The 27,274-nt window shown below is 45.2% G+C and overlaps 1 protein-coding gene across 3 annotated transcripts; it reads left to right on the top strand.

The window, feature by feature from the left end:
* Positions 1 to 1,098: 1,098 nt before the first annotated feature.
* On the top strand, positions 1,099 to 27,272 carry THRAP3 (thyroid hormone receptor associated protein 3). 3 transcript variants are annotated; one of them, XM_030464589.1, is made up of 13 exons: positions 1,099 to 1,174; positions 5,808 to 5,873; positions 8,134 to 8,219; positions 12,942 to 13,103; positions 16,200 to 17,114; positions 18,357 to 19,097; positions 19,975 to 20,147; positions 20,261 to 20,372; positions 20,551 to 20,635; positions 22,978 to 23,162; positions 23,676 to 23,868; positions 24,752 to 24,901; positions 25,769 to 27,272. In XM_030464589.1, the coding sequence occupies exons 4-13, from the start codon at positions 12,967 to 12,969 to the stop codon at positions 25,988 to 25,990; spliced, it is 2,913 nt and encodes a 970-aa protein (XP_030320449.1). In that variant the 5' UTR covers positions 1,099 to 1,174; positions 5,808 to 5,873; positions 8,134 to 8,219; positions 12,942 to 12,966; the 3' UTR covers positions 25,991 to 27,272. The 3 variants fall into 3 exon arrangements, with proteins under 3 accessions (XP_030320449.1, XP_030320450.1, XP_008491080.1); XM_030464590.1 differs by lacking the exon at positions 1,099 to 1,174 and adding an exon at positions 1,659 to 2,051 and having other exon boundaries at positions 25,769 to 25,990; XM_008492858.2 differs by lacking the exon at positions 1,099 to 1,174 and adding an exon at positions 5,638 to 5,662 and having other exon boundaries at positions 25,769 to 25,990.
* Positions 27,273 to 27,274: the final 2 nt, after the last annotated feature.

Genomic DNA, 27,274 nt, shown 5'->3' with positions numbered 1-27,274 from the left:
AGAACTGTAGCTGTTGTCAGAAAAACCTCGCTGCTCCCCCCTGCCTGCCACGTGTGCCCAGCCCTGCTGTGGGGGGGCCCGGGCAGCGTGGGACCCCAGCGAGGTGATCACCAGCCCCCTGCCCACCGTGGGGACGCCTGGTTTCTCTCTTCGTTCTTGTTTTTATTTCGTTTTATTTTTAAAATACGCACCTTATCAGACTGACACCCTCACCCTAGCAGCCTGCCGGAGCCGCCCCAGACGTGTGGTGTAATAATGTAGTTATTTAACTTGCTGGGTACAATGTATGTGAATACTGTAAATAGAGCTCGGCCAGGCACGGGGGACGCTGTGGGCGGGGGGCTGCGGGGCTGCAAGGAGGAGGGCAGGGCACCCCCCGTCCTCACCTCCCCGTGCACCTCTCGTGTGTGCACTGGGTGCCCCCGGGCTGGCACCACGCTGCTCCCCGTGCCGTTGTGACAGTGTTATGCATCCGGACAACCTTGGCGAACAATAAAAGCGGACAACTGCCCTCACCTCGCCTCTCTGTGTCCAGGGAAGGGGGGCGGGAACGGCTCGGCACTGCGGGCAGCTCTCCTGGCTGCTGGGGCAGCTGTGCCCCTACAGCAGGGCTCGGCCCCGACACCATTGCTCTGCCAGCTGCCCGCTCCCTCCCGGTCTCGGGGCAGGGGGCGGCCGCCGGAGCTCCAACCGCCCCGCCCATGGAAGAGGGGGGAAGAGCGGGGAAGAGCGGGGTCTCCGGTTGCTGAGGGCTCCGGGACCCCGCCAGTGAGCGGCGGGGTGGGATCCAGACCCGCCCTAAGCCCCGCCCTAAGCCCCGCCCTAAGCCCCGCCCTAAGCCCCGCCCTAAGCCCCGCCCTGATCCCAGCCCCGCCCGATCCCCGCCCGTCGCAGCTCTCCCCGCCTCCGCCGCCATTTTCTGGTCGCCCGCCCCGCCGGTAGCCGCACCCTCTGCCCAGTGCCAGAGAGGAAGCGGAAATGACGTAAATCCCACCGCTGAGGCCGCTGGGAGTAGTAGTTCGCCAGGCGCCGGCAGTCAAAGAGCGCGGTGGGGCCGGGACTGCGGCTCCCGGCAGCCCCCGCGGGCGGGCAGCGGGCGGGCGCGAAGCGGAAGTGCGTCAGGAGGAGGTGGAGGCCGCGGGCTGCTGAGGAGGCCGCGGCGGAGCGGGGTCCGGTGAGTGCGAGCAGGCCCGGCCCGGCCCTCCGCCTCCGGCCGCTTCCCCTTTCCCCTTCCCTCCTCCCGGCTCGTACCGAGGGCCCTTCGTGGCCTCGCCGTCCGCCCCGCCCGAGCCTTGCGCCCCCTCCTTGTGCCTCGGCGCGGCGCTATCCCTCCCCCCATCCCCGGCGGCCGCCACGTGCCGGGCGTGGCCCCGCGGACCCCCGGGAGGGATCGGATGGGGCTCGGGACGTTCTCAGGTCCCGGCCCGAGTGGGGCCTCGTGGCTGGGCCGGGCCGGGCCTCGCGCCGCCTCCTCGCGGCCCCGTGTCCGTTTGGGGCCGGCCCAGGCCTCTCCCCGGAGGCCGCCCGTGTCCCGGCTTGCCCCGGAGACTCACACCCCGGCCCAGTCCCTTCCCGGGGATTCCCTTCCTCCGCCCAGGCGTCAGGGCCCCGTCCCCGGAGAGCTCCCCCCTCTTCCCAGCTTTGGGCCTTGGGCCTGTCCCCGGAGGTCTCTGTGCCGGGCCCCCCATGCTCGTGCGGTACTTGGGGCGCTGCCTGGGTTCCCGTAGGGTCACACCGAGAACGGGGGTGATCCCCGGCCCTGTATGGCTTTCACGGGGGTCCAGCACCGGCGCTCAGCACCGTGCGTGTCTCTGCAGCAGGACGGATTCGTTCACTCGCGGTTCCCGCTCTGCAGCTGCTTGTTGAAAGGGGAAGTTCTGTAGAGGCTGCTGTGTGCAGTGGAATGGGCTTTTCTGTGCCCCAGAGATAGGTGTGAGCCCTGGATCTTCATTTTCATCAGGCTGGCCGTGCTTTTGTTTCCCCAGTTCTTGCTTTTAGAGGAGATTCGTGTGTTTGAGGGTTCTGTGAATGCATTTCAAAGTCTCCACAAGGTAATTGTCACTAATTGCCTCCTGAGTAGCTATTGGAGTGCATATATGTACCAGAAGTTGAAGTGCTGAGTTTGGAATAAGCAGTGCTCCGTGTAGGAGTCGTGGAAGTGCAGATTCCTTCTGTCTGCTCCTCTCTGAGGACTCAGCAGCTGGGGGGTGGGTGAGGTGGGAAAAGCAGCAGCTTTTCCTCAGGATTTATCTCCTTGTTTGTTTGAGTGATGTGTCCGATGTCGTGGCACAGGGACAGGTTTGATCATCGAAGTAAAAAACCTGCAAAACTGTTTGGAAAACATTGTAGGTTGTGTTACAGCTGAGGGATGGACAGAGAGGAGCCTTTACCTGCTGCTCTGTGGCAGAGTCAGCACACGGTGCCTGGGCAGGAGGCTGCAGGGTCACATCAGCAAATGGACATTTCCAGGGTGCTTTTTTCGAGTCTCACAGACCATTAAATCATCCAATTATCCTCTGCAAAGGATCCTGCAGCATCCCTTCCCCCTGGGAGTGGAGGCTGGTGGTGATGTCAGTGTTTATGGTGAGGCTGCTGGGACCTTTTAGGTGTGTTTTTAATGTGCCTTTTGTGCAGGGGTGCCCTCGGGTGCTGTGGCTGAGCCTTGGGTTTGCATTGCATAGCCAGTGCCCATTCCTTTGCAGAGAGGTTCTGGAGCTGAGGCTCTCTCAGGTTGCCTGGAAGGGAGTGCATTGTGCAGGCAGAAAAAGGCAGAGTCTGGACACAGCAGTGCCTTCTCCTGGGGCAGTCAGGGGATTGTGCACTTTTCCTGGCACTTTGCAGGTGCCCAGCACAGAGTGAGGAAGAGGCAGACTTTGTGGATTGCATTGTTGGTTGCAAAATCCAGCAGCAGCTAAGGAGATAAAATAAGTCAGTCGTTGTAAAGAGCTGTCTGAAATACACATTCTTGTGAAGCAGGAGCCTCTGTAAAGTCTGGGGCCCTGTGATTATATCTCAGTTTTCTCTGGACCTTGCTGTATGTTTTTGTTTCACATCATCCCTGCTGTGACTTAGCTCCCATTTCAGCAGGAGCAGGGAGGGGCACGAGTGATCAGTCAGTTGCAGAGTTCTCTCTGAACTCCTTTGGAAGCTGACACTGCTGGTTCCAAACACTGCTCCTGAGGCCCTGGTGTTCTCAGACCACTTCAGAACTGGTGCTAATGGTCCATGAGGGTGTGTGAGCTGTAAGCAGTGCCCTCAGCATGGGGGCTGCAGAGGACACAGCTGCAGCATCGCACTGCTCCCCATCTGCAGGGATTCCTGGGGGGTGGGCAGGCAGAGGGCAGGGTGCCTGCCAGCTCCAGTGCCCATGTTTTTCATCCTTTTTCACCCAGGGATCTAGAGGTGAAACCTTTCACCTGGCTGTTGGCTGTGAGGAGCCCACCTGGAGCATCAGCTCTCTGCCCCACTGTGTTTCCTTGTGTCTGGGCAGTGCCAGGAGGCCCTGGTGATGGATCCCTGCTCATGTTCTGCATCTCCTCCTCCTTTGCCTGCAGTTCTGCTCCTAGAGCTTCACTCAGTGCTGTGCAGAAACATTTTCCCTGTGTGCTGGGATCCTTGTGTCTCTGGCCGGAACTGAACTTCCAGTTCTGCTTCAACAGAAGTAGAATTTTGTTAGGTGTTTTGTAAAATAAACAGATGTTCTGCTGTTAGGGTTGTGAGAATGTAATTTAGCAGTCTGCTGGTTGCTCCAGGAGTCTTTGTAAGCTATTAAAGAAAAGAGTCATTTGGGTCAAGCTAGGCTCATTTGGGTCAAGCTAAGCCCATGTCCTCTGGTCTCATGGGTGAGGTGTTGGAGACTGGCACACTGCAGAAAAGCTGGTGGGTGCTTTCTGACATGGTTGTTGCCCTTAGAAAGCAAAATTATTACATGTATGACCACCAAGGTATAAAATAGGTGAGAATCCCTGCAAGTCAGCAGATCTAAATTTCAGTTTTTGCTCCTGCTTTCGTTACTAGGAAGGAAATCTTGCTGAGAGGCCTTGGCAGCACAGAGGTGGAGTGGTTGATGCTCCTCATTGGTAAATTCTGGTGTTCCCTTTGTGGTTGTGTCCCAGGCTTCTTAAAATCACAGTGAAGTTTTGCCTGAAGCTTGATTTTATTACCTTTTTTTTTTTTTTTCTTGTATCTCACTGGGCTTTCTCTTTACAAAATGACATTTCTCATTGTACAAAACTTGCTAATTGTTTCAGCAGCCTCGTGGCCCTTGAACTTTTTTCCATATCTGGAAACCTTGCCAGTGCAGTGAGCTGTGTGTAATGGCTGCGTGACGTGGGCTTTGGCTCCTGTGGCTTCCTCAGAACTGTGAATGTACAGAGACTTCCCTGAGTGGTGGGATTCCTGCTGGATCTGCAGCTGAAGAGTTTAAGCCGTGGGCATTGAGAGAGAGAGGAACAAAGCTGTTACCTGTAAAGCTGCTCTGGCTCCCTGGGGGCTCTGCCGGGCTGTGCAGCAGCTGCGGGGGGCACTGGGGGTGCTTGGGCTGACCACCCCCTTCCCTGGTTAGGTGGCTCTTGTTCAGCAAACACTACTGGGCACAGTGGGGAGCCTGGCTGGTTTCTGTGATGGGTCCTAGGATGAGGAGAAGGTGTTGGATTTGGCACAAGAACTCTTCTTGTCTGCTGTGTTCCTGCTGGAGTCGGTGCCATTTTGTACCGGGTGGGCCGGGCCTGGAGTCTCTCTCGCTGCAAAGGGAAATATCCTCTGCTTCCCTCTCCCCAGTCAGACAGAGCATTAGCAGAGGGTAAACTACTCCTATTAGGTTTGAGAAAGTTAAAGAGTTCCTGCTTAATTTAGCTTTATTGTGTCAGAGCTATGAATAGTAAAATCACGGGATTATGTTTCATGCCAACTGAGAACGGTGTTTGCGCCGCTGCACTCCATGGTAACCGGAAGCTGCTGCCTCCAGTAAAAAAAATAATAATGGCACACAGAGATGTCACCAAGCCTGGCTGAGGGGTCACTGGGCTGCTAGGTCCCGGTCAAAGGGGTGTAGAGTTTCCTACCCAAGGAAGAGTGTTCTGTCAGTGCCCTTTTTTCCTGTCACTTAACAAAGTAGTTCGTATGTTTCCCCCCTGTTGCACCTGAGTGAGAATGAGGCCTCTCTGTGTGCCCTGCTCACAGCTACTCCTTTGGTAGGACAGCGAGTAGACTGACCATAAGTTAATCTCCAAATTCGTCATCCAGCCATTTTTAGCCTCTCATGATTTACAGTGTAAGGTAAAAACCCCAGAAAAGCTCCTGCTGTCATCCCGGGGGTGCTGTACGCTGCGCACTTCCATCCCGGGTGGAGGGAAAGGAAAACCCAGGCAGTGACTCCTTGGGTTTCTGTGCTCTGAGAGCACAGGAGGTGGTGGCTTGGGGGGAGGGGGTGTTGGGGGACGTTCAGCTGAAATTCTGTACTCAAGGGAATTTGGCTCAGTACTACTGATTGTGCCCTAACAGAGGGCTGTACACACACTCGTTTGTGTGGGTTGTGTACCTGAGTAGATCAGGTCATTTACACAGTGCCTGGGTAAATTATTACAGGTAATTGCTCCTGTAGGGCTGTGGCTGGGATCGGTTTCCTTGAGGTGGGAATCTGTGTATGCACACTCTGATGGGAGTAAGTAATTCTGGCAGTCTGTTTTTACTGGGGAATTGTGCTGGGATGAATGGCTAAAATCAGAATCCTTTCCTCTGCTTGTAAAATGTGAGGGTGTGCCAGTATCTTGATTGGTTTAAATATGGTTTTCCCTTTTTTTACACAGGTGAGAGCTTCATCACTTCAGATAAAACAGTATTCAGAAACATAATTGATGGGAGACTTATACAAGGTATGTAAATGCAGCACTGAAAACTATCTGTTTTAATGAGTTTATTGCATACATACAAAACTCCTGTCGACAAGCATTTGTTCTGTTGCATAGCCTGGTTTGGACTGGGTTTTTGGTTGGTTTTGGTCTTAGCAGTGTTGTCCAGGAAAAGTTTTTGTTGAGGAGGTTGGTCAGTGTAGTTGTAGGCTCTAGCTGAACTTGTGTCATTAACCTCCTGAAAAACATACGCTGGATGCTTCTTCTAGAGAGAGGAATTGTTCTGCTTTTTGTTAACCAAATAAAACTTGAACTGGATTAATAGAAATAACATTTTAATTGGCAGTAGGAGCTTTGTAGGTGGCTCCTGTTTCTTCCCCTGAGGTGGTCTGTTGATACCAGGAGTCTGTTTAATTTTTGGTGCTTGGAAAAGAAGAATCAAATAGAAAGTGAGATGGTGAGATTTATTTCTGACCCAGCCAAGCCTGTGTGTGCTCCCTGTGCTCTCTGTGTTACTGCTGGCTCTCTAGGGCTGCTCTGACATGGAGAGAGATGCAACTTTTGCTCCACTTCAAGTTCACTGCAAAATGTGGTGCAGCTGCAGCACCAAGCTTGATGGGAAGTAGATTTTACACATCTGTCATGCACAGCAAGGTTAATTGGTCACACTCTGGGCTGCTGGTTCAGAAGAGGAGCTTCAGTTCACTGCAGCATGCTGGCGGCTGTCAGACCTCACTGCTTTAAGAGTATTGTTGCCACATTTTTAATCTAACAGAGGAATTTGTGACAGTCACTGCTGCAGGCAATATTGTGATTCCCTCTTGGTAAAAGTGATCGATCTGGGAGCTTGGCTGGGACAAAGGCTGCCACAATTCAAATAGCTGGAAGCCTTTTGGGTATCTTATCCAAGTGCTGAAAAGCTTGTTTTGTGAGAGATTAATCTCTCTTATTTTACCATCTAGTTCTGTGACTCTATAAATATGTTTCTGTAGTGATTGCTGTGCCTTTGTAATAAACCAGAATGTACTTCCTAAGACATTCTGGTTTTGTTTTTTTTTAAGAATTAAGTAATCTTCTTTGGGTTTTGGAGCTATGAATGGCAGTTTGCTGAAGGAGATGAATTTTTTTGTTTCCTTATAATGATGGCAAATAAAGTAGCAATTCAGCTATTTCTTCCCAAAAGGGATGTTTGTGCTAGCAAACACTAAATGCATGACAGGACACCCAGGCAGAAATGATTTCTCTAATGAGGTGCTACCTTTTACTTCGGGTCCTGCAGTCAAGTAAACCATAGCAGTTTCATTAAATGCTTTCCAGAAAGGAACAAGTAAGTTTTTGTTTTCCTACCACAATTACATAGAGCTTTCTACAAATTCTTTTGCAACATATTTAGTATTTGCAGGTTAATGTTTTGTAAAGTCTGTGCAGCAACTGGCAACTATTTTAACAAGTTTTGCATCTGTGTAGCTTTGAAGGTTTGTACATAAACTATTTCACTTGTTTTGGACATAAACTCTTTCACTTGTTTCCAAATGTTCATCCTGTTTATTCTCAGTGTGTTACAGACAGATGGAGATAAATAAACTGTGTTTTTGGTAGGGACATATCTGCTGTGGTTTCCTCTCTAAGATGGGAAATTGTGGTGCTACGTGGTGTAGCAGTCCTCAGTGACATGTTGAGCTGGAGTGATTTCAGCTGTAACATTTGGTTAGATGGTTTTTCTGTGATGGGCCCTGCTGGTTCTGTTTTGCTTCAACATCTGTGAAATAACAAGTACTGCTTGAAAGACTTAGAGAGATGGAGGATGGAAAGAGGTGGTCATTAAAGTAATATGGGCCAGTTGGAAATAGTGAAACATTCCTGGGAAAAGGCATTGTGAAACTAGACATGTTCTTCATTTGACCCTTATCTTGGCATATAGAATGTTCTTTGCAGTGTTCTGGAATACAGAACTCCTGGACTGTAATTTTTGCTCCAGCACAGAGTGTTGAGCATATTTCCCACTTTCCTTTCCATATCTGGAACAGAGGTTGGCTGTTCTTGCTTGTTGTGTGTTGTCTTGGTTCATTTTATATATATATATATATATATATATATGTGTATTTTTTTTTTTTTGTAGCTGTGCTCTAAATTCAGAAGCAGCATTCTCCTACAGAAGAGCACTCAGCCAGCTTTTGATTGGGGTGACACCTGTGTGCAGTGGGTTGTTCTGGTGCTCACTGGTTGCTGTAGGTACAACAGTTCACACACAAAGATGCTTCAAGGTGTTTTCTTCTCATTTCAGGTTCATTTCCTGATTTCCTAATTTACAGAGCTGAGACAGTGAGATCTGACTGCTGAAGAGTGCCAGGTGTGGACCTGCTGAAGCAGGTAGGCACACTGTAGGAAATAACATCTTCAGGAGGGTTAAAACTGCCCTGGGATTTGTAATATACCTTCTGTCCCCTCTGTGCTGGGCATGCTGCAAGGTAAATTGTGTCAGTTGGATTCTTTTTTCATTGAGTTCTGTCAGGAGGCTTCAAACAAGTAAAATATTAACTTTGCTGTCACTGTGTCATGGCAAAAGTTTGTCTTCTGGACAAAGTCCATTGTGGTGGCTTAGTGGGAGCATTCACTGCCATTGTTTTCACCCCCCTGAGTGGTACATGGATTGCCATGAGGGTTTGGAAATGGAGAAGGCAAACTTTGCTTCTTGAAATAACCTCCAAAGTATTTTGAGAGTGAGAGGCTTGCAGGCTGTTGGTTTTCCATCTCAACCCCTCTCTTATTTCTCAGCAGGATTTGTATGAATGGGTGCACAGAGTTGGTTCAGATTAAAAATATTCTTGTAAAACAGAAGGTTTGTAACCTCTGTCATGACCTGGGTTAAGGTTAGAGTGTAGATGGGTGAATGTGTTGGCAGGATGGGAACTTTCCACGTGGGCTTGTCAGACTTTTGTCTTCACTTGGTAGAATACTTGAGGTGCCCACAGTTCCCAGTGTGGGTCCTGTTTGGATAAGATCCTTAGAGACCAGGCTGTTATTGCTGTCCCTTTGTAGAGGTTAAAGATTCACAACTGTTTTGTAGAGACAAAAGTACTGTAGTTCTTGACTCACTCTCTACATTGCTGGCTTTCTTTGCAAGAGTCTTGCCTTTCTGAATGACACGTTTGTATGGTGGCAAAAAAACAACAAAAAAACCAAACCAAAAAGTGTTAAAGCAGCTTAGGAACTTCCAGAGTGAAGTAGCTTGTATAAAAGTTACTCAAACCAGATGCAGGACTGACCAACCTTCACAAGAAAGGGGTAGAACAGTGGTGGGGAGGCAGCTGTGTAGCTGTCAGCAGGAGGGAGATGGGAGCTCTGGTAGGGCAGATTTCTAAGAGGTCTCCATGGCAGTGTGTAAATGTTTCTGCTGCTGACCCCACTCATGTTTTACCTTGCAGTGTTTCAAAAGCAGCAGCACTCCCCCATGAGCTGTGTGCCTGTGTGGGCTTTGGGGCATCAAAATCTAAATGAGGAGGAAGTGAGCAGCCAGCACTGCTGCCACTGTCTGCCTTTGCTTTGTTTACTGGCATCTCCTTTAAAATCAGAGTAATCCTTTTCTAAGAACAGATTCCTTCAGACCAGCTCTTTGTGCTTACCAGCTGAACCCATTTTTTCTGAGTCAGACCTGAGTTCTGAGGACAATTACATGTATATTGCAGTAAGTTTACAACTTCAGTCTTAACACCAGGGAGCTGAAATGACTCCCATCCTGAGTTTGTTTAACCTTTTGAGTGCTGACAGAGCATAGCAACTTGGTTGCTATTCTAGGAGGAGTTACCTCACATGTTAGGAATGAATCAACTTCAAAAATATTGACAAAGATAAAAAAGCCTGCTAAGAGGAGAGAGGTTTTGGCACACATCACACATACCAGTCTCATGTCTGGCCATAAGTGCTGTGGATCATAGTAAAATACAAAGACTCTTAAACAGCTCAAAGCAAGTGGCACTTTTAAAATCTTGTTTTGAACCTTCTCAGGGCTTACTGAGAGTTCCTGCCACTTTTACCTCTACTTGGTCAGTCAGCTGTGTGGTTTTATTTGAAAATTATTATTTGAGGAGAGACACAGCAGAAGAGCTGTGGTGGAAGATGTTCTAATTGTTTTAAACTATTTTGGTCTGTATAGAGTTCAGTGTTAATGAAGGGATCTTCCAGGTGGTAGTGCCTGCCCCTCAGGACAGGCAATTTAGATCATCTTCCTGTATCTTCTAGTAGCTCCTAATACCATACTTGTATAAATGTTCTTTCATACATTCTTTCCTATTAAAGGACAATGCATAAGAATAAAGTTTGCTTTTTCAGTGGTAATGCTTTTTGATTTTCATCCCTGCTGTGGTTTATTTTTTCTTAGTAGAATTAAAAACCTTAAAAACTTTCTTCCTTACATCATTTCTAATGTGGAATATATTGAAGTACTTCAATTGAATTGATACAGCAACTTTAGTGTAGTGAAAGGGAAGAACAGGAACAGAATTTTTAAAATCAAACCCAGCTTCCCATTTCTGGAAAATACCAGCTCTCCTGATGAAGACTGACCCACTTTCCCAGCAGTTGCTCCTGTGACAGTGTTGTGCTGTTCCTGAAATTGCCCTGGCACTAGCTGGAATATTTGGTAACCATATATGTAATTTGGCTTTGGAGAGCAACTGAAAGTGAAGACGTTGCAACTGAGCCTGCTGGAATTTGCTTAAAATGGACACAGCAGCAGCAGTACTCAGTTGGCTGTGTTTATATACTGAAATGTCTCTATTTTTATTCAGTAGGTGGAAAAAAGATAAGCTTGTGCTAATGTAGTTCCTTCTTTTTCATTCTGGCTCTTACTCATTTGTCACTTCTGATGAAAAGTTTGTTGCTAACTTTTATGCAATACTCAGTTCATGCAGATTTTTGTCTCTGCAATCCTTTTCCTAATTCCAAGAGCAATCTTTGTTCCCTCTTCCCCTAGAATGTGTCTGGTGACCATTGCAGAGTGTTTGTTTCACAGGCACTCAGGTTTTGGCAGTTTGTCATCAGAATGCCTCTGTTCATTTCAGGATGTGAGAAGCTTTTCTTGCCATTTAAATAATTAAGATAACTTACAGTATGTAATCTCTGGACCATCACAGCAATTACTGCTGCTCACTCTTCTCAGGACTTGGCTTTCCTAACTAGAGCAGATTCTTACAGGGTCTCAAAGCCACAGACAGTTGCAGGCTGATGTATATGTTAAAAACATTAATCAGTTTTTTACTGTATGGTCCTTTGTGGCCCTTATGTATTTTTAGCTTAAGTAACTTGAGAGAGAGTAGCTGATGATTACAAAGTAGAAATAAATAGACATTAATAAAAACCCAGCTCTTTGTTAAAAATGCTCAGGCTGTGTTTATCCAGAAACAGGTTTTTATTAACACCACTACAGCTGAAGTGTCTTCCTTGACTGGAAGCACCTGAAATTCTCTTTCTGGAGTCCCTGGACGTGTCCCTGGAAACACAAAATCAAATCTGAAGTATTTCTGGGCATGCCATCTCTGCCTGGAGCTGGGACAACTTAGTGGTGGGTGTTTGGGAAAATCCAAGATGATGCAGCAGGCCAGTGATTCGTGTTACAGAAGTCTTAGTGACTTGTCAGTGATGTTTTGGGAAGGATGTGGGTGAGGTCCACAAATCCTGAATAAGAGGATAAAAGAATATAATAGCAAGTTGCCTTCTCAGTGCCCTGGTGACAGTGAAGGTCAGGTCTGCTCACAGTGCATTGCCTGAGGGTTCTGAGTGCAAATGGACAGAACTGCAGAGAAATCCATCAGCCCCAATCCAGGCTGCACTGAAACCTTTCCAGCTCTGAAAGAAGCTCTGCAGAATTAGGAATATTGTTCCAGTGTTCTTGTTAGCTAACACTGAGCCTAACATTGACAAGTAAACAATATATTCAGCTGTAATCTGGAACCCATGTGGCTGGCCTGTTCTCTGCTTATAGTGTCATTTTATGTAAAATCCCAAAACATCAGTTACACTGTGTACAGATCCATGTGGAGTGGTGAGTCAGTAGGGCAAGAGACTTTTCCATAACTAGAGTTTTGCTGGTCAGTATGCCTAAGTGCAAACAGAACTGTAAATCTACCAGGTCGCTTGTATTTTTATTTTTTTTCTGCTCAAATAAGTTACAACTTCAAAGGTAAATGTGACATTCCCCTCTTAAATTAATATTCCTAAATATTAGTGAAAATCCTTCAGAAAATCTTGCTCACTGATACAGAGTTGATGCTTACAAGAGAACAGATCAGTTAGTGGTCTAAGTGAAAGAGTTATTTGTTCAGAATATATTTCCTGAAGCATCTTTTAGGGAGTCTTTACCCAAAAACAGCCCAGGCAGTTCATTATTACAGATATTCTGCCTCATTTAATGCTGCGGTGTAATCTTTTCTGTCTTTGGCATTTGAGTGACTCTGTGTTTGGAAGGACATGTGGATTATTTTGGCTGGAGCAGAGCTCCTCACTGGGTGCCACATGCTTGTAACTGATCACAGCAACTGCACAGCAGACAGGACAGGGCCCTCCAGGACCTACCCTTGAGCATTCATGGCAAAGCAGAGCTCTGCAAATGGGCTTATATAAGTCTTGTATCTTGGATTATCATTTTTTGTTCACGTGTCCTTCTGAAAATGTAGAGAAGACATTAGGGGGTGGGGTTTGGTTTGGTGGTCAGCCTTTTTTTAAACTGGTGGGAGCTGGCAGTGTCTGAACTGGTTTCTCTCTTGAAATCAATTCTTGCTCCAGCTGCCAGCACGGCCCCTGCCTGGGCCTGGGGTTTGCATTAACTTGCTGCTTTCAGCTCTAGCACTCAACTTTGGAACTGCTCTGGCTTGAAAGCCATTTATTCTTTCTGCAGACTTGTTCCTTGACTGAAACAATCCTTCTGTCCCCAGCCCAGCACCCTGTCTCTGTTATTAGACAGCCACTCCAGACGTTCCTGCTCCCCTTCCCTTGGTGTCACTCTGTCCTTTGTCAGCCTGCCAGGTGTGGCCCATTCGCTTACATCTGCCACATGACTTCATTCCTCAGATGCTTTTCATTCCCTGTTTTCTTCAGGTACAACTGACAGGTGTTTGCAGAGATGTCTAAAACCAACAAATCCAAGTCTGGGTCCCGTTCCTCCCGCTCCAGGTCGGGTTCCAGGTCCCGCTCCCGCTCCTTCTCCAAATCCCGTTCCCGGTCCCGATCCATCTCACGGTCAAGGAAACGCAGACTTAGGTAAGTGTTCTGAAGCCAAAGGGTGTAGCTGGGTTTTTCCTCTCTGGCTTGTTCAGATGGTTTGTCACTTAGCTCTTTTCCAGGGAAAGGCTTCGGTTAGATTCTAAGGCAGATAGGAACCTTTGTCTGAGGCTGTTTCCTGCCAACCTGAGCTGTTCTGAAGCATTTCCAATGAGCTAGGAGAATAAATTGTGAGTTTCTCAGTATTGTCAAGAGATTTCTTACAGCTTTTTTAGACTGGGCTCGTAGAGGAGACCTCTCTGCTTTATTTTTCCTCAAATTATTAATAGAAGCACCTCAAAATGTGTGTGGTTTTTTTCCCCCGCGTTCTGCAGTTGTTAATTGCTGCTGCCTGTAACAAGATAGCCTGTTGTGCTTCTCCTAGTGCTAACTACACCCCAGCTCTCAGATCCAGTTTCCTGTACTAAAGGTACTCATGGTTAATGATGGTGTTTGAAATTGCCAAAGCAGGACAAAGAGGGGAAAAAAAAAAAGGAAGGTTTTTTCATCCTGACCTGAGATAATTTGGTAAGATTGGAAATGCTTTTGATCAGACATTTGCTTTATGGCCATAAGTGAAAGATCAGTGCATGCTCTGTAGAGTGGGGAAGGTCCATAGCAAAATGTCCTGCTTTGGTTTGTTAAGCATCTTTGGCTTTCTTGAAGCTTTTCATTTAATTGATCCCAGACTTCAGCAGCCTTTGCAGATGTTGCATGCTCTTCCTCTCTAAAAATGAACTTAAGTTTTAATGTCAGTGTAAGATACTGCAGTGAAAGGTAGGGACAATTTTTATGGTTGTTTCCCTGCCCTCAACAGGGAACAGACAAAATAGTTCTGGGTGGATAAAATAGATAAAGTTAATTTCATTGCAGTTTCATTTTCTTTTGGCCAAGCATTTTGTATCTGGCAAATACATTCCATTTGGACTGAGAATAATGATGTTCATCTGCTTTTTTGCTGATCTTAAATTAATAACACATATTCTGAAAATCATCAGGCAATGAACACATGCAACTGGTAACAAAGAGATTTTTAAAAGGCAGAGATTCCAATAAATGTACAGCTGGAGACTTGAGTCAAACAGAGTTCTTTGCAGAAGGAACCTGGAATGCTGGAAGATACTTGGTCATTTGGGAATATCTACCTAGCTGTGAAGGGACTTTGACAGCTGAAAACAAAAGCACTCTCTGCAAACATGATCCTTTCTTCTGTGCTGCTGCTGAATCTACCTGTGCTTTGTAAATAACTCCTTTTGAAAAAAAAAAAAGAATGAAAATGGAGATTAGTCCAGACAGACCATCTTGTATGGCATTAGGATATTCTGTGAGGTAGGTCTCATGGTGCCTTCACATATAAATCCAGCACTGTGTGCTTCAGCATGCACCACAGAATGGTTGTGTTGCCACGTTGGAGTCTGCCTGATACTTCTTGCTTTCCTTATGACTTTATTTTTCATTTTTGCCTGTTGTAAAATGGTAGATGCTCTGGAACTAGAGCAGTGTGTGTTAGCTAGCTAGCTACCAGGGGGGTGTCATTGGGAGTTTTATTACTTCTGGTCATTCTGTTGCATAAAGTTTACTGTGTTTTTTCTAAAAAGAAATGGTAATTGATCACAAATGCAGCAGTCTGAAAATGTGTTCTTGGTTCTTTTGTTGGGGGCTCCTTACAACTTAATTCTTGCCTTCTGCCTCTGTGCTCTGCCTTCTCCTCCTTTGAATGAGGGAATGTTTTAGATAAGTTGTGTAGGTTTTTTTGGTTGTCTGTAAAGAATGAAGCATGTGTTAAAGTTGTTATTAATCTGTTTGCTAGCAATGACTACAGTATGAGCAGTTAGTTTCCTCCTAAACTGTGATGTGCTTGACAGGTGGGAAAAGTAAAAACAGAACTAAAGTTTTTGTCTGCTTGGGTGTAATGAGGGTTGAGGTGTGAGCAGAGAGGGGCAGCAGGGAGGTGTGTGAAAGAAGTTGGTGTCTGTTAGAGTACAGCCCAGGAGTGTTTTGGAGCCAACTGGTTCTATCTCAATGTAAGAAGGGACTGTGGGATTGGTTTTAATATAACTCACTAAAATTCCATTTGGAAAAATCTCCTTCCTGTATACCCTTACTAGTTTGGACACTTCATCTGTTTTACTGATGCAAAATTGTTAAAATCTCTGACTTTCATTGGTAGTTTGTGTTTTCCAACAGCCATTAAACACTTACTGTAAATAAAGTTGGTGTTTAATCCTGTGCTGCAGTGGGGCTTTTAAACAACTGCATCTCCAGTAGTGTAATGGGAAGGGACTGTGTAAGGATACTTAACTCTGTATCCTTACAGGCTTATATATATAATAATATAATAATATATATATATATATATATATATATCCTCTTCCCTCTGGTGTTCTTGGGTGGGTGGAGGGAGCTGAGGGACACTGAGCAGATGAGGGACACACACTGAGCAGTGAGGGACACACTCTGAGCAGTGCCATCTCGTGGTCTCAGGCCAGGCAGCAAGCACATCCCTATGTTTTCCTGCCTGGATGGTGGAGCTCCAGCTCTCCAGAGCAGTGTTCTGTTCACCCAGCACTGCTCTGCTTGAGGTCTAGCAATTTATTAACTCACCTGGCAAAGGAGTGGGATTTTATCTTACCAGAATTTCAAAGGCACATGAGATAACTGAGGGACAAGACAGGAAGATTTGTTTTTTTTAATCTGTTCCAATAATGGGAGCATGACCTGCATGAAAAAATACTTGTTTGTTAAAGAGATCCAAGGTGAGATATAACCTTGTCCTTGAGGTTGTCCTTGTTTCCTGAAGCTGGACAGCAGCCACATTCATGGTAGAAAAATGAAGAGCAGTGTGGACTTACCATGGCCTCTGCATTGATCATGAAGTCAAATATTTGTTTGGCAGTATCACAGGCAGAAGTTATTTCTATTGCAGTGTGAGGGCATAGTGAAGTACCTCAGTTGGACTGGGGAAACCAGAGAAATTACTTTTAAAAGCTTAGAAATTAATTTTCTGTTCCTTTTTTTATAAGGCTTTGGTTAAAGTTGTGACAGAAGATAAAGTTTATAATATTTGTGTGATTTTTTTTTTTTTTATTTTATCAGTTCTAGATCTCGTTCAAGATCTTATTCCCCATCTCATAACAGAGAAAGGAACCATCCCAGAGTCTATCAGAACCGGGATTTCAGAGGCCATAACAGGGGATACAGGAGACCCTATTATTTTCGTGGCCGAAATCGAGGTTTTTACCCCTGGGGCCAGTACAACCGTGGGGGCTATGGGAATTACAGGTCAAACTGGCAGAATTACCGCCAGGCCTACAGCCCTCGGAGGGGGAGGTCACGCTCTCGTTCACCCAAGAGGAGGTCTCCTTCCCCAAGGTCTAGGAGCCATTCTAGAAATTCCGATAAATCATCTTCTGATCGGTCAAGGAGATCTTCCTCGTCCCGGTCTTCCTCAAATCACAGCCGAGTTGAGTCTTCCAAACGTAAATCTGGAAAGGAGAAAAAGTCATCTTCCAAGGATACCCGGCCATCCCAGGCTGCAGGAGAGAACCAAGGAGATGAGTCTAAGGAGCAACCGTTCTCGGGAACGGCGGCTCCAGAGGTCAAAGCTTCCGAGGGATCAAAACTGTGGCAAGAGATGGGCACCTATGGCACGAGTTCAGCATCCAGAGCTTCTGTGTCTGAGCTCAGCCCCCGGGAGCGCAGCCCGGCCCTGAAGAGCCCTCTGCAGTCAGTGGTGGTCCGGAGACGTTCCCCTCGGCCCAGCCCCTTGCAGAAGTCGAGCCCCCCACTCTCCAGCCCCTCTCCCATCAGCTCCGCCGCCCAGAGCAGCGGCACCGCCTCCTTCCCCGCCGGCTCCCACCAGAGCCCCTTCGACCACGGCCCGGCAGGGATGAGCCCAACCAGGAAGAGCCCTGTGTGCAAAAGTCCAACACCAGTCAGTTCCATGTATGGGGCATCTCAGAAAGAGGAAACACCAGCTCCTGGAGGAGGAGGAGGAACCTTCTCAAAAAGGCAAGTGCTGTGTTCCCCTGAGCTGCAGTACCTTGACACAGCAGGGTGGGGGTGAAGGGGCTCTCAGTGGGTGCTGCCTGACATGCTAGCTAGCTGTTTGGGGCCAGAACTGGCCAAAAGGCATGCCTGGCTTGCCTTGCAGGAGGCTGGAGGTAGTTTTCTGACTAGGAGAGTTCTAAATTTTGTGTAGATTCCCTGCAATAAAACTTGGGTAGACACTTTGCAGTGAAGATGTACCTGATGAGATTGACTGACACACCAGGAGATTGCAGTTCCAAGTTAGTTACTTGCCAGTTAAAGACACTTTTAAATATTGCATTCCGGAATTATATTAGGTATTACAAGTTAGGAAATTTTAATTAAAGCTTCTTGCATGTCCTGCTGCAAGCAGCCTCAGGCAGGTGTGGTCACAGTGCCTATGTATGTGGGTAGTATGAGAAACTTAAAACACCTACATCATCACTAAAATGAAGACATTCTTCATTCTGATTTTAAATCTGCTTTTTATTATTTATCTGCTATTTATGATTCTATATCAAGGATGTCTGAAAATTTAAAAGGAAAACTGAAAAAGCTGTAAATTTTGTTTGAGCTTTTCAAAGCACTGAACTAATGTCCTTAGGCTTTGCTGCTGAGTTTTGCTTAATGAATGCTTAGTGCTGATGCTTTAAACTAGGTTACCATAAATTGTTGTTCTCACTAGAAGTATTTTCTCTTCTCCCAGCACAATAAATATTCTCCTCTGTTAACCTTTTTGCTTTTATTTGTATTCACAGTCGGTCATGAAATATTTAGCTTACCTATGAAACTTGCATCCAAAATTTGAAGTAGCTTTTGAGGCTTTTATTTCCAGTGTGTTGTTTAAAGCAGAACAGCCCAGTTTGAAAGTTTTGATGTGTTGTTCTCCTGAACCAGGTTTGTAAGTAAATAAACCAACTGGGTAAGATGTTACTATTTTCCTTAACACAAATCTGTGGGTAAGTTGTTTTTCATTTGTTCTTAAACCTCATTTCATCAGTTCTGCATATCCATTTTCTTCTACATTTGCTGAATCTATTGAGAACTAAAAGTTCAAAGCCAGGCTGAGTAATCTGCTTTACATGTAAAGTATTTTAGGGCTTAGGGACAGCTTTCTGTGCATACATAGCTTAGTATTCTCAAAAACACAACTGCTTTCAGCTGAATTATTAACATCTTTGGTTTTTAATAAGAGAACCCCTGTAATGTCTGCCTTACAAATAGGTACCTGGAAGAGCAGAAGCCTGAGAATGGGAAAGACAAAGAACAGAAAGTAACAAATGTTGAAAAAGAAAAAAATAAAGAAAAAGGGAATTTCTCTGAGCTGGGATCAACAGATGGAAAGGCAAAATCTGAGACCTATACACCCAAAGCTGACTCGGAGAAGGGATATCGTGGCAGCCAGTCACCCAAGCGCTACAAGTTCCGGGATGACTTTGACAAGTTAAAGGTGCCAGAATTCCACAAGGAAAGTCATTATGTCAAAGAGGAAACAGATGAGCAGGAAAAGAAAGACAAGGCAAAGGGCCGTAAGGATTCCGAGTTTGATGATGAGCCCAAATTCATGTCTAAAGTCATAGCAACTTCAAGTAAAAGTCAAGAAGAGGATAGATCAGGAAAGTGGGAAGGCGTGGTGTTCTTGCCACCTGGAAAAGAGAAACAAAGGAAATCTGATGAAATGGAGGAGGAAAGCTATTCTGAAAGGTCAAAAAAAGAAGAGAGACCAACTTCCAAGAGAGCTGAGCCAGGTCACAGGGGGTTTGTTCCTGAAAAAAATTTCAGAGTGACCGCTTATAAATCAAGCCAGGAAAAAAGTTCTTCCCCCCCACCAAGGAAGACTTCTGAGGTAAAGGAGAAACCAGGCACCAAAGGAGAGGGGATAGCTCCTGGCAAATCCTCCTTTTCCATTACTCGTGAGGCCCAGGTCAATATCCGAATGGATTCCTTTGATGAAGATCTTGCACGGTAAATATTTACCTTTTTTGAGAAATCTAAGTAGTGTTTTTTGCTTCTTCCTCTTCATGAGATCCTCATGAGCTTGCCAAGGTTGCAGAAGGCTAAATAATACATCACAAGTTGCATTTTTTTTAGAGATGGGGTTTACATTTTTTCTGGCATTGCAATACTTGTGTGACTGTGTTCTTTGTGGTGGGAGGCTAGAGGTGTTTCCAGTTTGCAGATGATGAAAGCACAGCACAAAGGTTAAATAACTTTTCTTAATCTTTTTCTATGACTAGATGTAAGAATAGTTCAGAATGTAAATGCTTCTGCATCAGGTTCCAGGCTACACTGGGCTCCATGGCTTCTTGCTGCTCACTTTTCAGTGGTACTGTATAGTTACAGTGGTGTTTAAATGACATTTGATTCTCTGGAGTGTATTTAACTACTCTTATTCTCAACGTAGCATTACTGAACCTCTAGGAAGCTCTGAGAGTCACTTCTGCATTGCTTCAAGAAATCTTTAAACGGTAAAAAGTTATTCCAGCAGATACATTGTACAGCAGTAGCCAGTAAGTGTTAACACCTTCTGTGGGATGTTACAGGTTCATTCAGAGTTTAGGAGCAGTAGCAGAAGATCACAGGCAGTGAATGATGTAAGAACAGGAAAGTGTCAGGGTTTAATACCTGCACAGCCCTCCAGATACTTAAATTAATACAGCAACACAGATCAGTGTATTTGAGATGCTGAAACAAATGTCCTGCTCATGCCATTGAGTGTTCTTTGGTGCCTTCTTAATAATGCTACAGAAATACAGTTAGTTTCCACCTTCTGAAACACTGGTGATCTTTAAACTCCTTCCCTTCACCCTGTTCCTCTGTTTCATGTGCTGTTTTTTTCTAGTCCAAGTGGCATACTGGCTCAGGAACGCAAGCTGTGTCGTGACCTTGTGCACAGCAACAAAAAGGAGCAAGAATTCCGTTCCATTTTCCATCACATTCAGTCTGCTCAGTCACAACGAAGTCCCTCAGAACTCTTTGCTCAACACATAGTGACTATAGTCCATCATGTAAGAGGTAGGTCAGGTCTGCCCTCATCTGAGTTTGACCAAGCTGGAGCACTGATGGGCTGTGCCTTTTTAGCAAAATGTTGTTAATATTTCGGCTTTGTTTCCTCAAACCCCCAACAGAGCATCACTTTGGGTCTTCAGGAATGACACTGAATGAACGCTTTACCAAATATCTAAAGAAAGGAATGGAACAAGATGCAGCTAAAAACAAAAAGAGCCCTGAAATCCACAGGTTGGTGCTGTTAGATGCTGTCTGGCATTTTGGGTGTATTTCAGATTTCCTCCTTGTAAACTCTGAAGTAATTCCAGAATTCCAAGTACCTTTGGAAATATTGATCTGCTTTATGATCTAAAACCTTCAGATTCTTCTTATGAGCAAGATTATATCTGTGTACTTTCTTTACTTTTAGGAGGATTGATATATCTCCCAGTACTTTTAGAAAACATGGATTCTCTCAAGAGGAAACAAAAAGTTCCAGAGATCCTGGCTTCAAGGTGAACTGTTACTCTGATTAGTTTAATTCTGCAAAATGAGTGTATTGGGCATGAACTTAACAGTGATGTTTTTGTTTAAATTACTCTCTACTTAAGTTTGTGTTTTTCTTTTAAGGATGGGCATAATTCTAAAAATGAACTACAAAGGGTTAATTTTTATTAAAAAAATGTATCAACAACCTTTGTGAAGTGGTTAGACTATGGTAAATGACCCCAAAGTCAATTGAGGTGAGCTTGAGAAAAAAGAGAGGATTTTTGGAACAAGTGCCCATGATGAGAGAAGAGACTTTTTGTGATATTTTTCTGCTTGTAAGTATGATTAAATCAATTGTATACGTGCAATATTTCCAACCATGTTTTCAAAAAGACATGCATGTCAAAAAGAGGAAAGTAAAACTAAATACTTATCTAAACCAAATACACTATTAAGCAGATGATAAATTTTGCTCTAACAACTTACTGTACCGTTTCTGTTGATTGCTGTTACTTTAACATTCAGCACTTGTTTTAGTAGATCCAGACCATTTGGAATTTAGTGTTTTAGCTTTTCTGAGTAGACGAGTGTTAAGCCATTGCACTCACTGTAAACAATCATAAAAATGGCTTAGCTTAAAATGTTTGGGGTTTTAACCTTTGTTTATTCACCTTCATACATATTTACGTTTGAACGTTGAAGAGATTTTAAAACAGTCCTGCTGAAACCTTACTTGTTTCATATTTGTTTCCGATTTTTTCCAAACACACTTGTGGCTTGACATGGACGATGGTGAGATGGATTTGATGGGCCTGAACTCTGAGCATCAGCTTGGCAGAGTGTATTATAAACGTGGTTTCCAAACAGCTCGCCAGCCTTCCGTGAAACAGACGTGCCCTCACAAACCCAAATAGGTGTTTGCTGTACCACATAAGGGAGCTGCTGCTGATTTTGTCACTTATCTGTCATCCATCGTGTTGGGAGCAGTTTTATTCTCAGAGTAGAAATTAAAGCTCTTTGCCTGGGGAAAGTAGAAGAGCAAAATACCAAAAACAAAACGCCCGCTCTCACTCCTGCGTTATTTGACATATTTATTTAAACAAAAAAAGTGGTTAGAAACTCATGTAAGTAAAAAATTTAACAGCTAGAGAATTACTAATCCTTTTGTATTTAATTCAAGACGATTAATATGATGTATGTTGCATACCAAGTCATGCAGTGCCCAAGGTTAGGATTGTGTAAATAAAGTAGCCGTGGAGGCTGTGTTGTTGCTAGAAACATGGTGTACAGGCTCCCCACAGACATACTGCTGCTCAGGTCACTGTTTGTCACAGCCACTGTCACTTAGCTGCTGCTCTGTGTGCAGTCAGCAGAACCTCATCCAGGTACCACTGGTCTTAAAGCATACACAGGTAACACAAGTTCCCCTTTTCCAAAGAACTACCTCATTTTTGTTAGTTAAGTAGTAATTTAAATAAAACTAAAGCATTACTAGATACAGAAATTTTTTAAATTAACAAACAAACAAAAGAAGGTTAGTCTTTGAGTGTTTTCCATATAGCTGGTTGGGTTTTGCTTTGTGAAATGGGGCTCAGCTTGCACTAGCAGCATCAGAAGGAGGAACATATTCTTCAGTCTGTGGCCACTTCTTGGCACCTTTCACACAGAGGGGGAAAGGGTGCTGTAGGTGACGTCTGCCACAGAGTAAATCTTTCCAGATGTCTGAAAGGCCACATACCAGTGGGATGTTGGCATTCTCCCAGAGGCACTTGATTGCTGCATTTCTATGGCCTCCATCTCTTTCATCAGTCATCACTATCTTGGGTAGCTCCAAGCATTGAACAGCTACAAGCTGCTTCTCCTTAAGTGCTTTTTTCAGACCTGGTGCTTAAAATTCCTCCAGCCTGCTAGCTGATGCCTGTCAGCTAGATAGCAAGCATGCTGCTGCTCAGTAACAAACCTCCACGGGCTGTTGGATGTTTCTGGCATGCTGTAGTTCTGAAACATGATCAGTGGGACTGGATTTCCACGCTGTTATCATCTCTCACTGGCTGTGTTGTACAATAAGTGTCTGCTTCCGTGTTTCTCCCTCCCCTATTACCAGGCTGTTTATTCTAGTGCTGTTTAAGAGAGGAGAATAAAAGTTAAGAAGCAGTGATCTTAAAAAGCAGTAGGAAAATTGAATTTTGACAAATAAACCCTTATTTTAATAGCGTATTATTATACATCTTAAAATGGATCATTGATTAGCATTCAGATCAGCTTCTGTTCCCCAGAAGTCTGTGCAGTGAGTAGGAAAGTAATGGTGCTGAACTGGTGCCCTGTAAACATGGGTGTTGAACTCTCCCCCTCTTTGCTGCATTTGTAGGCTGAGGGAAAATATAAAGAGGACCCTGTTGACCTGCGCCTTGATATTGAACGCCGTAAAAAACATAAGGAAAGAGATCTTAAACGTGATAAATCCAGAGAATCCGTGGACTCAAGGGATTCAAGCCACTCAAGGGAAAGATCGACTGAGAAAACGGAAAAAAGTCACAAAAGCTCAAAGAAAAAGTATGTAGGAAACCTAATAGCCATTTCCTTCTGCCTTTCATGTTTCTGCTGTTAAGGCTGGAGGTGACATCGTGTACACAGAGTTGTACAGGACAGCTCCAGTGGCATCAGTTATTCCTCTGCGTGTCTTCTTGATAGCATTATATCTGAAACACTAAATAATTGTTAAAGGTAAATGAGAAGGCTCCATGTGTCAGAATGGGTGAGTCACCTTTCCTTCTTGTTCCTGTTGTGTACTAGAGAGCAGCCATGTTGTAATGACTTTTAATGATAATTCTTTTCTCTTAGCTTAATTTTCTGTTTGGCTGAAACTCTGTAGGTACATCCTTATCTCATAGAAGAGGATGTAAACACCTTAGAAAGAAGCAACAAGGTCTTTCTGGAGAAGGCTTGGGACCTGTGCTATATCTGCATGTGGTTGCTGATCACAAGCTCTAACTATGCAAACAATTCACAGCTGAGCTGTTAACCTGTTGCTGTCCCCCTCACCTCCCTTTCCTCTCACTGAAACAGGAAACACCGAAGGGTGCGTGAGAGATCCAGATCCAGTTCATCATCTTCACGGTCTTCTCATTCAGCCAAAGCAGAGGAGTATCCAGAGGAGACTGAGGAGAGGGAGGAAAGCAACACAGGCTTTGACAAGTCCCGACTTGGGACTAAAGAATTCACTGGTCCAAACGAGAGAGGAAGAGCTAGAGGGACTTTTGTAAGTGTTCTTCTCCCCCAGCCTGGCAGGTCCTGAAGTGGCCGCTGTGTGTTGCTCTTTCCCAGTGAAAGCATGATGTAAAGGAGAAACCCCAAAGACATTGGGTGTGGATGATGAGCCAGATCTGGAGCACAAACCAGGGTGCTGAGAAAACATTCTGGGCAGTTGAACTCCAGATGTGTGGAGCAGAACCAAGCCTGGAAGCTTTTGTGCTTCAGCAGTTGCTGAGCCACCCCGATGGCTTTTCACAGACGACCTTCAACAAGACAAGAGGACACAGTCTTAAGTTGTGCCAGGGGAGGTTTAGGTTAGATATTAAATAGAATTTCTTCACGGAGAGGGTGATCAGGCTATGGAATGGACTGCCCGGTGAGGTGGTAGATTCTCCGTCCCTGGAGACATTTAAAAAAAGACTGGATGTGGCACTCAGTGCCATGGTCTAGCAACTGCTCCGGTGGGTCAAGGGTTGGACTAGATGATCTCTGAGGTCCCTTCCAACCCGGCTAATTCTATGATTCTATGATTCTATGGGCAGTGTGCTGTGTGTCAGTCAGCTTGGGTTAGGCCACCAAAGTGACTCATCTGGTCACAACCACACTTACTGTTTGCAGTTGTTGTGCCTTAGTTACAGAGATGTCTTATGTGCACATGGTGTTTGTCAGGTCTGGGTGCTCCTGAAGTGCCTCTGGATGTTCTTAAACAGCTGTAGAGAAACTGGGTTGTGATCAGCTCACTCTAAAGTGTACTGAGCTGTTGTTTTCATGGTAGGTTAAAGGTGCTGGATAATTAGGGAAGTGATCTTACATCCTCTGGAAGCTGTCCGGGGTGGGAGGGCAATGCCACTGCAACAATTTTAATTTTCTCCCCTGTTTTGCTATTGCAGCAGTTCAGAGCAAGAGGGAGAGGATGGGGCAGAGGCAACTTTTCAGGCAACAATAACAGCAACAGTGGTGGCAACAATGACTTCCAGAAGCGAACCAGAGATGAGGAGTGGGATCCAGAGTACACACCCAAGAGCAAGAAGTACTACTTGGTATGTGTGTGAAGTGCTGAAATATGTCTGCACCCCTGTGTCTTGAAAACATGGACTAAAAGTGTTAGTCTGTGTTGTAGTTTGCATTTCTTGGTTCTTCTAGCCCCTGTGGAGCACCCTGCTCCTTGGGCAGGTTATTGCTGTTCTGTTTTCTTTCTGGTGAAAGTTTGCTGTGCTAGCAGGCATTAATCTAGGAGAGTCCTGGGTGATTTACTGCCCTCTGTGAAGAAGAGGAATTTTAAACAGACAATTTGTTTTTTCTGATTTGAGGTACTTGAGTTCCCCAGTCTTCTTGTTAAGTAATCCAGTAGTTCAGCCTTGTACCTCAAACAAGAAAGCCTAGTTTATTTATTTTACTGCATTTTTCTCTGATCTTATTGCAGTCAGAATTGTCATTTTTTGGGGGTATCCAGGCTCTATGCTTCACTTTAGGTGCAGAACTGGATCAGTTTGGGCCTAGTGACATGGTCCATGCACCAGATGCATCTGCTGTAGCTCACGCAAAGCAGCACGTGTTAGTAAACTGAGTACCCAGCAGTAAGAACTGAAGCTGCCCTAGTGGTTTGAGTGGCAAGAAAATAAAGGGGAAATGTGTAGAATATCTTAAGTTGTGGAGCTTCAGAACCAGCACTGGTGCTGCAGGCCTTGGCATCTGTCCCCTCAGTACTCTGTTAGCCAGGAGGAGTCCGTGCAGTGGGTGTGTGTTCTGCATCTGCTGCTGCTCCTCCCCGGAGCCAGGCAGTGTTACTCTTTAGATGGCAGCAGAGGCAGCATCCTGGTTGGTGCTGCAGGGCTGCCTGCCACCAGTCAGGTTTCCAGCTCTCCTGTAAGTCTGTGTCACCTCTGTCCTTGGTTCCTCCCGTGCAGCACGACGACCGGGAGGGCGAAGGTGCGGAGAAGTGGGTGAGCAGAGGCCGGGGCCGGGGTGCCTTCCCCCGGGGAAGGGGTCGTTTCATGTTCAGGAAGTCGAGCACCAGCCCCAAGTGGGCCCATGACAAATTCAGTGGAGAAGAAGGAGAAATCGAGGATGACGAAAGCGGAGCAGAGAACAGAGAGGAGAAGGACACCATGCAGACGACAGCCGAGTAGCCGCCGTGCCGCCGAGTCCCTGGCAGGGGGAAGGGGTCCAGCACCAGGCTGGTGCTGGAGATTGTCAGGGTGATCCCCAAGTGCTGAGCAGAGCCCCAGAGAGGAGTTTCTGGAACAGCCCCAACTCAACTGCATTTCCAGAGCACAGCCTCCCTCAGCGTGGACTAGAACTGATCAATCATTTATGCTTGGATCCGCTCATGGAGTTCATCTTCCCAAAGACTCACCTTCTGGACTGAGTGAGGTCAAGGAAAGGGTGAGATGCTAGATTTTCTCTTGTCTGTGACCTTATTGAATGGTCGGTTATTTTTTTTTGGTAACAGGCTTTGAAGACAATGTGGATTTTGGTTTGTGCCCCCCTCTGAACCTGGTAGTCTTGATATTTTTGTTTCTCTTTTATAATTTGAAATAGTAAAGGTCGGGACTAACTCGCCAGTTCAAGTTTTTTCTCCCCTATTGTGTATTCAATTTTTTAAATTCATATTCTGCTTATTTTAGGCCTTTACGTATGTAGTAACATCAATTAAATGATAATTTTGGAAACTGTTTTTGGTTCTTATAAATAAGAAGGCAATGAAGCATGTGAATAAACATCTAAATGTTAACTCATTGGGACCAAACTGCTATGATTATTATTTTTTAAAGAACTTTTTTTTTATGTAACAGTTGAGTTTAGGGCCTTTTAAAAATTGTTTTCCTTTTATGTTGAAAGTTAACAAAATTAGCATGGTTAAAAACAAAAACAAAAACAACCACCCTACTTCTCACCACTGTGTGTGTACAGTGTTAGGCCTGGTGTGTGCTGGAGTCCCAAACTGCTTGTAGGCATTTTGTGTATCTTCTGTGCAGCTGGTTGTGAACTTGAGTGCTCTTTCCAAGGTAACATAGTTTTCTAAGAAACTTCAGAATTCTTCTAGGTTAAAATATAAAAAAGGAGACGAGAATTTTTCAATATTTTTTATTAATCTTTTTATAAAAACAAAAAGGCAAATCCCTCCTGTGCTGGTTAAGGACAGCCGCTATGATGTGTTTCTTCTTATCTTTTATCTTCTACTTTCCAACATTCTGAAGCAGTTTGCAGGTGGTTCTTGGGCTGAGCCCCCCCAGCAGGAGCAGCTCCGTGTGCAGGCGCTGTACAGACACCTCTCTCCCGCCTCCCCCTCCCCAGGATTGCTGCGCTGTTTCCCCACACACACCAACTAGAGTTTGGTTTGTTTTGACTTGAACAATTCCTGTTTAGCAAAGCCCTGAAGTTTGTTTATGCAAATAAAATAGAATAAAAGA

This window comes from Calypte anna, chromosome 23 (assembly GCF_003957555.1).
Source record: "Calypte anna isolate BGI_N300 chromosome 23, bCalAnn1_v1.p, whole genome shotgun sequence".
NCBI lineage: Eukaryota > Metazoa > Chordata > Aves > Apodiformes > Trochilidae > Calypte > Calypte anna.
Note: the sequence above shows the minus strand (reverse complement) of the source record. Positions and strands in the feature narration are given on the sequence as shown.